Source organism: Pelobates fuscus, chromosome 5, assembly GCF_036172605.1.
Source record: "Pelobates fuscus isolate aPelFus1 chromosome 5, aPelFus1.pri, whole genome shotgun sequence".
NCBI classification, from domain to species: Eukaryota; Metazoa; Chordata; class Amphibia; order Anura; family Pelobatidae; genus Pelobates; species Pelobates fuscus.
The window spans coordinates 225,047,125-225,061,903 of NC_086321.1; the positions used below are offsets into that span (position 1 = coordinate 225,047,125).

A 14,779-nucleotide genomic window follows, 5' to 3' on the forward strand; every position below is an offset into this window, starting at 1 on the left:
ACGAAGTTATGCTATCCTGGAGGTCTCAGCGGTGTTCGCCTGTGTGCGTCTCCGTTTTTAGTTCCAGACGATTGCTGGCAAACACTGCTGTTCGTACGTAAGATGGCCGCGAACACGTGCAAAGTCCCGAAATGGCGGCCACCTATACGTTTACACAAAGGATTCGTGCTGAACCATACCAACGACTGCAAATAAGTCAGAAAGGTGAAAATAGCATTTAAAGGCACACAGTGCAATAAGGTTTTTGTAACAGTGCTCCCTTTTTGTGGAACACTCTGGCAGACACCGTCTGACCCCTTTTCGGGGCAGACTAAGGCTGTCCAGACCGCTGGTTATGCTGGGCTGAGGTCCGTTTGTCTGGACAACCCGTCCGCATTGCCATTCTGTTTCCCGGGTCGGTAGGAAATGGTGAAATTGAAGGGTTGCAATGATAAGCTCCAACGTAATAACCTGCCGTTATCTCCAGAGACCCGGTTTAGCCACACCAACGGGTTATGGTCGGTGACCAGAGTGAACTCTTGTCCATATAAATAGGGAGTAAATTTCTTTAATGCCCATACCAAGGCCAAACACTCCTTTTCGATCGCTGCATAACTGACTTCACGGGGCAGGAGCTTCCGGCTGATGTAGGCCACTGGATGCTCCCCTCCATCTTCACCTACTTGGCTAAGGACGGCTCCCAGCCCGAACATGGAAGCGTCTGTATGGACGATAAAACGTTTATTAAGGGCTGGGGCCGCCAAGACAGGAGCATTAACCAAAGCATTTTTGAGGGCCTGGAAAGCCGTTTCACAGTGGGGAGACCACAGGACCTGTCGAGGTAAGTTTTTCTTGGTCAAGTCAGTCAGGGGTTTGGCAAGTGTGCTGTAGTCGGGTACAAATCGTCTGTAGTACCCTGCCGTGCCCAGAAAGGCTAAAACCTGGGTTTTAGTGATGGGGGTGGGCCAGTTGGCAACAGCTTCTATCTTGGCCGGCTCTGGTCGCTGTTTTCCGCACCCCACCCGATGACCCAGGTACTGTACCTCGGCCATCCCAAAGTGACATTTTTCTGGTTTCAGAGTCAGGCCAGCCGCCCGGATCTGATCCAGAACCATTCCTACATGAGCCAAGTGATCCTCCCAGGACTCACTGTGAATCGCTATGTCGTCCAGGTATGCACAGGCAAAACTCTGGAAGCCATCCAGGAGTCTATCCACCAAGCGCTGGAATGTAGCTGGGGCGTTCTTCATCCCAAACGGCATCACCTTAAACTGGTATAGGCCGAATGGGGTGACGAATGCCGACTTGGGGATAGCCTCCGGGGCCAGGGGAATCTGCCAGTAACCCTTACAGAGGTCGATAGTGGTCAGGTAATTTCCCCTGGCTATGCGATCAAGTAGCTCGTCTACCCTGGGCATAGGGTATGCGTCTGTCACTGTTTTTTCATTGAGTCTCCGATAGTCTACACAGAACCGGGTTGTCCCATCTTTCTTGGGTACCAGGACAACCGGGGAGGCCCAGGGACTATCGGAGGGCTCAATCACCCTGAGTTGGAGCATCTCATCTATCTCCTTCTTCATTCCGGTTCTAACTGCCTCGGGGATGCGATACGGGGGTTGGCGTAAGGGTGTTTGTCCGGGGGTATCGACCTGGTGGGTAGTTAAGGTGGTGTACCCTGGTTTCTGAGAGAACGTGAGGTGCTTGGACTGGAGGAGGGTATTGAGCTGCTCCCTTTCAGTGGGGCTAAGTCGGTCTCCTATCTGAACCTGGGTCACTACCCCTGTGGGTGGACTCTTTTCTAGTAAGTCGGGAATGGGTAGACTGTCGGGGTCTTCCTGGGGAGGACAACATACGGCGGTCACGTTCTCGGGTCGCTCCAAGTATTCTTTGAGCATGTTTACATGGAATGTCTTCCTAAGGTTGTTGTCGTGACAACTGGCTATAACATAAGTGGTGTCGCCCCTTTTTTCTACGATCTGGTATGGGCCCTGCCATGATGCTTGTAATTTGTCTGTCTTCACCGGCTTAAGTACTAACACCTTTTGTCCTACGGTAAAGATTCTCCTTCGGGCCCCCCTATCGTACCATACCTTCTGTCTTCTCTGGGCCGACTGGAGGTTAGCCTGCACTGATTTGGCTAGCTGCTCCATGCGGTCTCTGAGTTCCAATACGTATGGCACAATGGGGACACCGTCCGTTTCCGTCTCTCCCTCCCAGTGCTCCCGGATCAGGTTTAGGGGGCCCCGTACCTTTCGTCCGTAGAGCAACTCAAAGGGAGAGAACCCTGTCGTTTCCTGGGGCACCTCCCGATACGCAAATAGGAGATGCGGCAGGAAACGTTCCCAATCTCGGTACTCCTGTGTGAACGTTTTGAGCATTTGTTTGAGGGTTCCGTTAAACCTCTCACAAAGTCCGTTCGTTTGGGGGTGATAGGGGGAGCTCAGGAGGGATTTAATTTTGCAAACCTGCCAGAGTTGTTGGGTCAATTCTGCTGTGAATTGGGTGCCTCGGTCGGATAGAATTTCTTTTGGAAATCCTACCCGGGAGAACACTTGTACTAGGGCATTCGCTACCGTATCCGCTTGGATGTTGGATAGGGCGACTGCCTCGGGGTACCTGGTAGCGTAGTCTACTACGGTAAGGATGTAGCGCTTACCGGAGGGACTAGGGGTGGCCAGTGGTCCTACTAGGTCAATAGCAACCCTGCTAAAGGGTTCCTCTACAATGGGCATATTGACTAGATGGGCTTTAGGGTGATCGCCTCGCCTTCCCACTCGTTGACATACATCGCAAGTATTACAGTAATTCTTAACATCAGCGTGTACTCCTGGCCAAAAGAATGTGTGGGTAATGCGGTGTAGCGTACGTGTTATAGCTAAGTGACCTGCCAAGGGAATGTCGTGTCCTATTTTGAGGATTTCCCGACGGTATTTGTGGGGTACTACCAGCTGTCGCCTACGTTGTCCCTTTTTCTCTGTCAAGCGGTATAGTTTCCCTTTTTCCCATAGAAAAGTTTCGTTATCTGCCCCGCTCCCCCCGGTCTCTGCTCGTTCCCGGTATTTTTGTAATGTCGGGTCAGTCCTAGACTCGGTCTCGAAAGTAACTGGGGTGTCCCAGGGTATGGGGCCTAACAGGTCAAGAGAAGTCGGGGTTGGTCTTACCTGGGTCTCCCGCACTGGTGAGGGTTCTCGGTCCGTCCGGGCTTGTGCTCGGGTAGTCACTGGGTTCGCTTCGTTGTTATATGCTGGCGCATAGGCAGAAGTCATGGGGCCCAAATCGTTGCCCAGTAGTACTTCAGCAGGTAAATGGTCCATTATACCCACGTTCACAGCTCCTTTCCCCGCTCCCCAATCAAGATGTACTTTAGCGGTCGGAACTTTGTACACATCTCTAACGGCTACGGTCTGCCCTGACCGCTTGTGTTCTGGCACCAAATGACTCTGTACCAGTGTTATGGTAGCCCCTGTGTCTCTCAACCCCTCGGTAGATCGCCCTTCGAGCCATACCTTCTGCCGATGGTGCTGTCGGTTATCCGAAGCCGCATATACCGGGTCTGCCTCGTGAAGCGGCCCCAAATATTCCTCCATAGGGGCCTCCTGGTTAACACAGAGGGCTCGGGCAGGACGGTATGGCCCAGAGGGGTAATTGTAATTCCTGGGCGTCTGGTGCGGGCCAAGAGGGCAGTTAGCCATGAAATGCCCTGGTTGCTTGCATCGGTGGCAAGTGGGCCTAGAACGATCAAAATTGTTATTGGGTGACCCTGAGTGTCTGGGGGGCCCGGCGGGTACCGGGGCCCGGAACTCCGTACGAGGAGGTGCACGGTAAACCTCTCTGGGCTCAACCTGTGCTGGAGCCCGGTAGTTTGTTGACTCGTGAAGACGTGAATCATAGTGTTCATCAGCTAATTTGGCCGCTTCTTCTAGGGTGGAAGGTCGCCTGTCTCGCAGCCACTCCCTCCCTTTTTGTTCCATGCCATCGTAAAAATGTTCTAAGAGGAATAATTGTAAAATTTCCTCACCAGTCACAGCTTTACTTCCGTTCATCCAGTGATTTACCGCTCTCCGCATTCGGTGCGCCCATTCCATATGTGTATCGTTAGGCTTCTTTTTCGTGCCCCGAAACTGCCGGCGATACGTGTCTGGAGTTACCGCGTATCGTCTTAGCAGAGTCTCTTTAACTCGTTCATACTGTGTCACTTCCTCAGCACCCAAGGTACGAAAAGCTTCCAGGGCTCGCCCGGATAGTTTCCCAGACAAGATCGTGGGCCACTCTCTGGTGGGAATCTGGTGCAGGGCGCATTGCCTTTCGAAGTCTGCCAAGTACTCATCAATTCCTGTCTCGCTCTCCAGGAAGGATCGGAATGCCGCAAAGGGTATTTTGGGCTTCCCAGCAGTTTCAACAGGAACGATTACCTGTGGGGCTTCAGCATTGCGCTGTGCGTTGGCCATTTCAATGTTGTAGGCTCGGGTCTTTTGTAAATCCGCGTCTGCCTCCACCATCAATTGCTGTATCAGTTCTATAGATGGGTTTGGCCCGTATAAGGGAAGCCTCCCCCGAACAATTCTTGCCTTTGCATCATCATCCGTGATTGGTGTTTCCGCCATTGTGGAGCTTTGATCCAGTTCTGTCAATTCTGCGATCAGTTCCCTCTTTGGCCGGTTGCTGGCGTGCCCTCCTCTGCTTTCCAATAAATCTTTCAGGGTTGTACGTTTCAATTTCGTGTAGGTGCTCTCCATCCGTTCCGTGCCTCTCCTAGGATATCCAGAATCATCCCACCGCTGCCACCAAATGTTACGGTTACCCTTAGGCTAGCTGAGAGCTGGACCGTTTAGTCGTCTGGACTCCTAGTTGCTGAAGAGGGGAGAGACGATTTCCATAGTATTCCATACGAGTCCTGTAAGTGTAGAATCATCCCACTAGCTATAGCATAGCTAGGATACCTTTCTACCCACAAAACGAGTCAAAGCAGCGATTTGAGGGTCAAGTAAGAACTGAGGACTGGGCTGCCCAGCCTGCTTTTTATTGTGGTTACATGCAAACAGGACACTCCCAGGGGGAGGCATAAAATCACCAATCACATATTTGGTACCTCCCACACATCTCCTCCCCTCAGATAAACAGTTAAACCAATTATACAGTACATATTTTTAACCAAGTTCTGGATGTACCCCAAAACCAGGGGGTACCCCTTTAAATCCTACACCGCTGTACAGATCTTGTTCAGGGGAGCAACATATCCGAAAATCAACCCGTTCGGATGAACGGTTCGGGAGTTAGGGGTTTCCAAAGTTTTGACCGACCGCACAGACTTTCTGGCCGAAAATAGTTCCACACGTTTAGGCCTTGCAGTCGGTCTCCGTTCGTACGGTAAAACTCCACGAACCCATTGCCATCCATCCTGGGGGTCGCTGTACTCCCCATGCGAAGAGTAATCGTCCTACCGAACGGTGGGCCGTTCGGTAGGTCCAGCACGAAGTTATGCTATCCTGGAGGTCTCAGCGGTGTTCGCCTGTGTGCGTCTCCGTTTTTAGTTCCAGACGATTGCTGGCAAACACCGCTGTTCGTACGTAAGATGGCCGCGAACACGTGCAAAGTCCCGAAATGGCGGCCACCTATACGTTTACACAAAGGATTCGTGCTGAACCATACCAACGACTGCAAATAAGTCAGAAAGGCGAAAATAGCATTTAAAGGCACACAGTGCAATAAGGTTTTTGTAACAGAGATTTACCCCCAGGTATGCAGGCCCGAGACTTTAGAGGTTTGGAAACCGCGGGACTGCAGAGGCTGCATCAATTATATATCAACCAGTCTATGGTCTCCTTCGAGGATTTGAATAGCAGGACCCCGCTGAGGCCTTTCGACTACTTCCGTTATATTCAACTTCGGGACTACGCGGCACAGACGCCTTTTACGTTCTTTGAGAGGATGTGCTCCAGGGAACAATTTCCGAGTGGACTCATCTCCTCTTAATACGCTCACCTGAGTACGCACACCTCGGAATGGGGGACCATAAAATACACCGATCAGTGGGAAGCGGACTTAAACGAAGTGTTGGAGGGAGTCGAGTGGCAGGAAATATGGGAGGCGACCGCGACTTCTTCAATGTGCGTAACCCTGCAGGAACAATCGTATACGACCCTTTTTCGATGGTATACCACCCCGGTGACACTTTTCCGCATGGGTAAAAATCCGACAGACATATGCTGGAGAGGTTGCGGCCAGAAGGGTACGTATATTCATATGTGGTGGGAATGCCCAATAGCGCAAACGTACTGGAAGAAGATAGCGACATTGTTAGGAGATGTATTTGACAGGGTAGTAGAGCTAGACCCGTGGGTGTTCCTACTATCGAGATCCCTGGAGACTTGGTCACGGACAGAACAAACCCTCCTCCACAAAATAACCCTTGCCGCAAGACGTGCCTTAGCGCAAACGTGGCTACAGAGTGACGCCCCTACCATGGCATTCACAAAACATAAAATAAAGGATACTTTTTTGATGGATAAACTGACGGCTCAGGTTAGGGGGACTATCAGGAAATTTGAAAAGATTTGGGATCCGTGGGTTAATAGCATAGCCAGCGACCGAGACGCAACCTGACTCGATCATACCCGACCTATACCTCACCACACTAAAGACGTCGAGGGGATTGGACCCCCACCGCCCCACATGTCACCCATGCCACGGTGGGATTGCTAACAGTGGCGCCTAGGACGGGTGGTTGGTGGAGGGGGGTTTCTCCCCTCCCCCTCGTATCGCTACCGGTATAGAGGCGCTCCTCGGACCGATCTCCCTCCCGTACTCCGCCCCTCTCCCATTCGCCTTCCTTTCCTTTTTCCTTCTTCTTCCTTCCCCTCTCTCTCTCTGCTTATCTCTTTTTCCTCGAATCTTCGAGGAATCTTGCCCTCTTTCTTTCTCCTGAATTTCCTATATCTTGAACTATCTTTCGTAGCCATTATAAGGGATTGCTCACAACTGCCGGGGTTATGAGTGGTCTGCCGTACAGCTAGAGAAGCAACTGCGATTATTCATGATTCCCTTTGTGGTTCGGAAATACGAATTAAATCGTGATAGTTCCTTGTTTTATTAAGTTGTTTCAAGTTTAAAAAATAAAAACACTTTGTGGGATGTACTGCGATACTCAAAAACGCTTCAGCATGACTGGAAATTACCGGCAACATCATATTGTACGAGCACGGACATTGGAATGTGACACACCCACAGTGCGTCTCCACAGAAGCAGTTTTTACGGAGTGCCATTACATAGATGCATATTTGCGTGCCGTATTTCTGTTTTTTTGGGGGGTTTTTTTATGTATGCTATGTATCTGCTGTCTTGCAAAGCAAAAAATAAAGAATATAAAAAAAAAGGAAAAGAAGGGTTGTGCCCCCTCATAGAAACCAAACACTATCACCTTGAGCCAGGCTTAAAGGGCTCTAGAAAAGGTGAGCAAAATCTTTATTTCATATCTATCTCAGAGTATTTAAAGGTACTATACCAGAAGTCTACTGGTTTCCCCACTTCTTTTTCATTTCTTATACACCATCTGAGTGGACAGAAGAGGGGATTGTGTCACCTAGTACACTTCTGCCCATACGATCTGAGCCGGTCCTGGTAGTCTCATTCCAATGTGAGTTGGACCATTGGACACCTAATCCTACTTGTATACCTGATGTTATTGCACAATCAGTCCCTTTTTTCCCCTCCATTGTTATATCTAAAACCCAACATAAGGGTAGGTGTATTCCGTAGTACACCTTACACACCCCACTACTCTGGTTGGTGTATTGTACACCTTCCTATTGTTTGATAAAACATTAATTCTTTACAAAAGCTATGTACCGGTTGTGAAGAAAAGAGACCTCAGCTAACCTTTTCTTCTATGTTTTGTGTTTAATTCCCCTTTTTCTGCCAACAGTAGCTTATCCGTTCGGCAGTTTGCATCACCGAACCACGACCTCCCTCCTTGCTTGTTGTGATCTGAGCACCGACAATTAAGTGTTCCCTGGGTGGCCGTTGTTTGTATAGCCGCACGCCACGAGGAAAAGAAAACGGCGGCCATCTTGTCCGCACGAGGCGAGTCAGCGGGACTTGGTCGTCGAGTGTCTGGAACTAAAATCGGACACTCGACCGTGCGAAGTACCGCTGAAAACTACCGGACGGCCGGTTCTCCCACTTGCCGAACACCCAGAAGAGCGGCATTCGGTAGTTATAGCCGTATGGACCAGGGGAACAATCGCTCCTATGAGCCAGGAGGGTATTATCGGGACTTTTGACAGTTTTCACCCTTTTCCCCAATTGACCGACCCCACACACTGAATTCGTGGAACTGTTTTTGGCAGGAGCCTCGTGTGTGGTCGGTAAACTAAGACTTCCACACTTTTTAAGAACCCCTGAACCGATCTGGGTGAAATTTGGATATGTTTGCCTCCCAGATCGGGGCTATCAGGGGATATGTATTTTGTGGGGATACCTTGTGGGGAAAGGGGTGTTCCAATGTTTGGGTAAAATGTGTGCCCTCTGCCTGGAGATAATTGATTTAACCTTTAACTTATCTCACTATCTTCCAGGCAGAGGAAGGGGCGTGTAGTAAGAAAATACTGTACAGTGATTGGTAATATGTTTGTTTGTTTTGGGAGGTCCTCTTGCATGAGGACCCCCATAAAAGCCAGCCTGTTTCAATAAAGCTTTAGTTCTGTTACACCCTTCATGAAGTCTTGGCTCATGTTTGGGGAAAGGATACTCTAACTACTGGGAAGGATTGTCGTGAAGCTGTATTCATCTCTACCCCCTGCTGGAACTATGGTCACTTATACTCAGCAGCTGGGAAAGGAACAAGGGACCGCAGTAACATCTCCCCTGCAGGTCATAACACCGGTGTCAATAGGAGCATAGAGTAAGCAGACAAAAAGATTAACTACCTATTTATGTAAGCATAAAGAGAATATCAACAAGGACTAGCAGTGCTCATTGACACTTGAGTATGATCAAGAGGCCTGACAACTAAACATATTGTAGAATCAGGTTGGTTAAATCCCTGAAGAAAGATATTATTATGTATCACTATACCACTTTAAATGTAGAGCACAAGAAAGAAAACAAACAAAATATTGGTGTATGTCTAAGAAAACTAATATATAAAGCCGCTACCCGTTATTAGCTAGGCAAGACATAAGACTGGCTCAAGCTGTAGACTTCCAGGCAGGTTCAGCCAACTTCCAGGGATGGCCAAGTTACCGCGCTACTGAGGAGAGCATTACGCCAGCCCAGGCCCATAAGAGAACCTTCACCAAGGTACCACCGACTTGGGTGCTACATAAGTCGAAATCTATCCTCTACAGGTAGAGAACAGAGGATTATGTGGGCGATGCAAGGTGTGCAGGCCCAAGTTAGCTCTTGGCTTAGGTGGGCGAACAAGAATTTGTTTAGTCTATGTCGCATTAGTTTCACCTGGAGGTTGTCTCACCGTCACGGCTGCTACTTGCAGGGGAAACCTAGTCTCAGCTTAGGCTTGGGAGGTAGGAGTGCCGCTGGTTCAAACCTTGAACAAACGCACGGGAGGTTTGTCCACTTCTTCCCAGCTTCGTTTCAGTAGGCCCCACCAGCAGAATTATCGTGGATTCGATAAAAAAAAAGCCTATACCCAGTATATGCACAAAATAATCTGGGTGCCAAGATATTTGCGTTCAGAACCCAAAATTTCAGCAAAGATGCAAGAGCTCAATCAGTGTACGTCTGAACAGTTTGGACATCTGGTCCCCCCCAATAACACTCTTTTTTTTCTTTTTCTTTTTTAATACTCTGTAATATTTTTCCATCTGTTTCTCAATTGCTCGGCAGACCTAGATTATACAAGATAGCTACACTGGTTAGGGAGTACAGGAACAGAGTGATGTGATGTCACTCTAGTCAGACATCAACGCGTTGACAACATGTCGGCATCATGGAGGTTTGCCCTGCTTGGGAAAGAGTCCCCAAGAAGGACAAATCAACAAAGAGCTGAGGAGGGGTGCAGGTGAACCAGAGGTGGGTGTTATAGAAGTGTTATAACCAACTCTGTATGTATGTATTCTACATAAAGAAATCAAAATGTCTCACTTTTTATTTGTGTATTACAACAGAGGACGATAGGTTAAAAGTTTGGGTTCAAAAAACATTTCCTTATTCCTAGAAACACAGAATAAACTGCTCAGATTTAACAGACTCAAGTTAAACATTAGAAATTTCCTGGGTTTTTCGAAGTATGGTTCTTAAATGCATCAGTACATGTTTTGTACATTACCAACACATAAAGGCAGCAAGCAGCGACCCTAATACGGTTCAAAAGGCCTTGACCTTGCCATTAACAAATCCAAGTTTAGCATTGCTTCGCAGTACAAATACATACATTTATTAGAGCAGCAGTCAACAGACAGAGATATTGAAAAGCATTGTTTCTTTCACAGTTTTTTTTTCCAATTTAAATATATATATATTGCAGACACTAATTTTGTACAAGTATGAAAGTTTTGTTACAGCAACACCTTTTTCGCTTATTCCAGATGTTGGACTTTTTGTTTCTTTGTTTTGTAGTATATTTTCTACTTTATTGAACTTTACCTATTTTATTTTATTTTCTATTTTCCAGGGGTTTGTCGCATCGGTCCAGCTTCAGAAAATACGACTCACAGATTTCTACGGGCAGTTCATAAGTTCCTGGAAGCAGTCAAGCAGAATGTTGGATGGATCATGAAAAAATGCTCATCTTCACAATCATAACATAACCCTATTGGAAAAACTACACTCATAAACCAGAGCAGGCGTGTGAGAAGAAAAAATTGTTATGAGCACGTGTAAATATATCTTGATGGAATTTTTAAAAATCTTAACATTTAACGTAGTTAACTGTTAATGTCTAGCTTGTAAGCAAAGAGCAAAAGAACTGTGACAACAGATTTATGAATACAAAATACTGTTTATAATTTAAAATTAACATATTAGCCAATCAACACACAAACAATAGACAGGCATATCATGAATAACAACTCTTTAGGTGCCAATAAGATTGCCACAAGACTGTTACTATGGGTTAGTTGTGGTAATTGGAATTAATCAGGAAAATGTTACCTTATTTTCCAAGCCTGTTTATTTCACCTAAATCAGATATTTATTTCAGTTTGGCTGTTTTGGAATTAAATGTTTAATCGCCGGTCAGTTTTTAACAGATTAATGAATGGTCCCAAATACTCCATATACTGTATGCATGTAGATAGAATACCAGTGTCCGCACTCCCATGGTTATTCAACCAGGAAATGTGAAGAGGTGACAAAGAAATTAGACATTTTAGAAAACTTTAAAGGTAAAGGGAGACTCTAAAAGGCAGTGTTTACATTGTTGCCTAATGCCACCTCTAGTGGCTATCCCCCAGACAGCCACTAGAGGAACTTCCTGGGTTCAGTCTTACAAGGTTTGTAGGACTGACGTTCTGCTATGGAGAGGCCAAACCTTCCAAATGAGATGCATCCAGTCAGTGCATCTCTGAGGAGATGCGGATTGGCAAAGTGCAGCAATTGCGCCACATGTGCACTAGCCCTCCTCTCCTCCTCTCTCCCTCCCCCTATGCTTCCCTATGGAAACACATTGAATTGGCTGAGATCATCAGCATTGGTGACCTCAGCTAGAAGAGGAGTAGCAGCCGCAAAATATAGTAAGTAAAACTTAAGTTTCTTGGGGGCCCAATAATATCAATGGCTAGTATAACACTCTAGCGGGAATACGTGTCCCTTTAAAGAGGAGTATTATACCATGTAAATAATGCCTTTAAAAAAAATTATACTTGTTATTATATGCTATAAGTATAAATTATGCTTGTTTGACAGTGTTCCTCTTTAATTATTCTATTAATATTCATAGAAGGCAGAACTATTTTAAGTGGATGTTTGCATATAAAAGGATAGCGGTCACAATTTTTCATGTATATATCATATAATTTACAATTCTTTTCTTTTTTAACAATATCAAATTAAAAGCCAGAATAACTGAGCATAAATAATTCCCATATACTTTTCCAGCTTTGCCTACAATTTGCAATCCCCTTGACAATTATTCCACAATTCCACTTCTTTTCCCAACTTGGATTTGTTAACAGACCTTATTGAGGATATTGCTTCTTAACCTATACTGCCATACATTTTTTGCAAATATCTATGTGCTTTCTATATTAAGCTATTTTTTACAGTATTTGTATATCTTGGTAACTATATGTAAATGAAGAGGTAAAATTGTCGACAGAGATAGAAAATTGTACCTTTTTATGTCTGCAAGGTAGACTGTAGAATTGTAAATATAGATTTTAAACTTCTTTGCCTTGAAGTTTTGCATTTTGTTATAAAATGCTGCCAGATAAGATTAAACAATATATTCAGGGACAAAATGCTGTAGGATATATTTTTTATTTAAATGTAAGGTTTTTCATTCATTATTGTACATGAACAGTTAATACTAAATGGGTAAGTAACAATACAAAGCTTGCTTGCATAGTTTGTTTTTTAAGGATATAATTCTGTTAACAGTATTCATAATTGTTCAAAATTGCAATTGGTCAGATCAATATTTAAACTTGATCAAATTTAGGGGTGCTCATAACCAATGTGAAACTAACTGCAATTAAATTTTTAGGTATGAGAGTAAGGTACTGAAAACAAGAATATTTTATATTAAAATATAATTGAAAATAACTTTTTTTTTCTTACAAATTTTTTTTTTATACATTTGTTCTAATGTTTTCTCTGTTTTATCCAGTTGACTCATTCACAAAGGCAGAAACGTTGATTACTATTAATTCTGATCATTCAACAGAGAATTAATGTTCAATGTACACGGTACATTTTTTACAAATGTACCATTATTTTAACAGCATCTTCACCATGTGTAAAGCCCTAAATACAACAAATAAAATGCTTCATTTACACTTCAGTTATCTTTAGTCTCTATTTATTTAGTTTGCATATAAGGGGTTATCTATTTGTGATTTATCTATTTATGATTTGCGTAGGTTATCAGATTTATGTACACTATAAACTACTATTGTCGCTACAGTTCACCAGCTGCTGCTAACTCTCAAAACTTAGTAACACCTCCTGTTGGAAAAAAACATAAAAATCAGGTTAACGAGACAAACCCCCAGCACAAGGAACTAAACACCCCTGACCACATAGGCCCACGAGAAACGACGAGCACTACCTCATCCGCAGTATCCCCTCCATACCGAAAGCTCCTTCCATCCCCCTCTTCACCCCTCTATCTTACCCTTCTCTACTCTCTCCTTCTCACCTGTCCTCTCAAACGGTGGATATTACATGCAACAATCAGAAACTACTCCTGCTAAGTCACAAATGAGAAGACACAATTAACACATACGGGAGGCAACGTAATGGTAATAGATGATACGTAGTCATGCTGACGTAACGGACACGTCTATGGGTAGACGACCCAGTCACATAAAGCGTAAACCGTAGCACGGCACTACATGTAAACAGAGAATACCTCTCGTTATATAAGATCTGACGTTGCATGGTCAATTAACCAACCTACGCAGGGTGCCCCCCCCCCTGTTCGAGAAATGGCAGTGTAAGAATACACAAGTAAGCCGCCACAAGTCTCCCAACCCGGAAACAAGTGAATGGACAGAGACCAGAAGTACTGAGTAGTAATGTTTTCATTGTAATGTAATGTTTCAGTTATTTTATCAACTAACTCTTGATGACCCACAAGCTTGGTGGGCACAAGAGAAAAACTGCAGGAATACTAGTCACAAAATGGCACAAACTACGCAGAAGAGAATTGCCTTACTACGCAAAGCACTCCATGACTTCGTAATCATAGGCTTGTCTTAATTGATTTTCTTTCTGTAACTTCCTTTGACGTATACCATATTTATGACGTGATTGGCTTCTGCGTAAGCCTCAATGATATGCTCCGTGTGTTCCGTGCAGCTCAAAAATAAAGAATTAAAAAAAAAAAATCAGGTTAACAACCACAAAGGCCCTCATACAATTAAATGTAGTCCTCCCTAGAGGATTACATTTAATCCTCTAGGGAGAACAGTGAAAAAACACAGAAAGTACAATGCAAGAATTACTATGGTCCATTGTAAAATTGTATAATTTTTTTTTTCTAAATAATACACTCAAAGGTAACCGAAACGTCATATTTACAAATGTAAAGATGACATAAGACCGTGCAAGATATTAGCAACCCTAAGTACATGAAGAGGGAAAAGGAACAATGGGAAGGAAAAAAACAAACCAGTAAAGAGGTAGAGAAACTTATGAAGTCAACAGCTCAAACGATTGAAAGCCAAAGAATAGTATCTTTTGGCAGAGATATCTCATCTAGACATTTTATCTGACTGCTTCACACTTGTCTCCAAAACAGAATTAAAGGGGAAATGCCACTTCTCTGGATCTTACATCACTGAATTGAAAGATTTAGCAAATGTCAGTTCAGGGGAAAGCAGGGGCAAACATTTTAAATGAGGATGGGAAGTATAAATATTTTCATTCATCACTTCTGTGTTGTTTTTTCTCTATGCGAACTACCAAGTGCAAAGGACAGAGCTTATAACTATGACGAAGTTTTGATTTCTACTTTTAATTGTAATTTTTTTGTACCTCGCAAATACACATTTGTTACATATAGGGAGAAGTAAATATAATGGTAAAATTCATGGGAAGTGACAGCACCCCTTTAAGGAGGTGAAAAAACAGAACATTCTGTCACACTCTCCAAGAGAACTACATTGTGGAAACAGAAAT

At 44.8% G+C, this 14,779-nt stretch overlaps 1 protein-coding gene across 5 annotated transcripts in view; it reads left to right on the forward strand.

The window, feature by feature from the left end:
* DOCK8 (dedicator of cytokinesis 8) overlaps window positions 1–12,469 on the forward strand; it is a 172,753-nt gene extending 160,284 nt beyond the window's left edge. For all 5 annotated transcript variants that reach the window (XM_063455068.1, XM_063455070.1, XM_063455069.1 and 2 more), the window contains one exon: window positions 10,611–12,469. In XM_063455068.1, coding sequence (XP_063311138.1) covers window positions 10,611–10,674 — 64 coding nt within the window. In that variant the 3' untranslated portion in view covers window positions 10,675–12,469. The remainder of the gene's footprint in view (window positions 1–10,610) is intronic.
* Window positions 12,470–14,779: the final 2,310 nt, after the last annotated feature.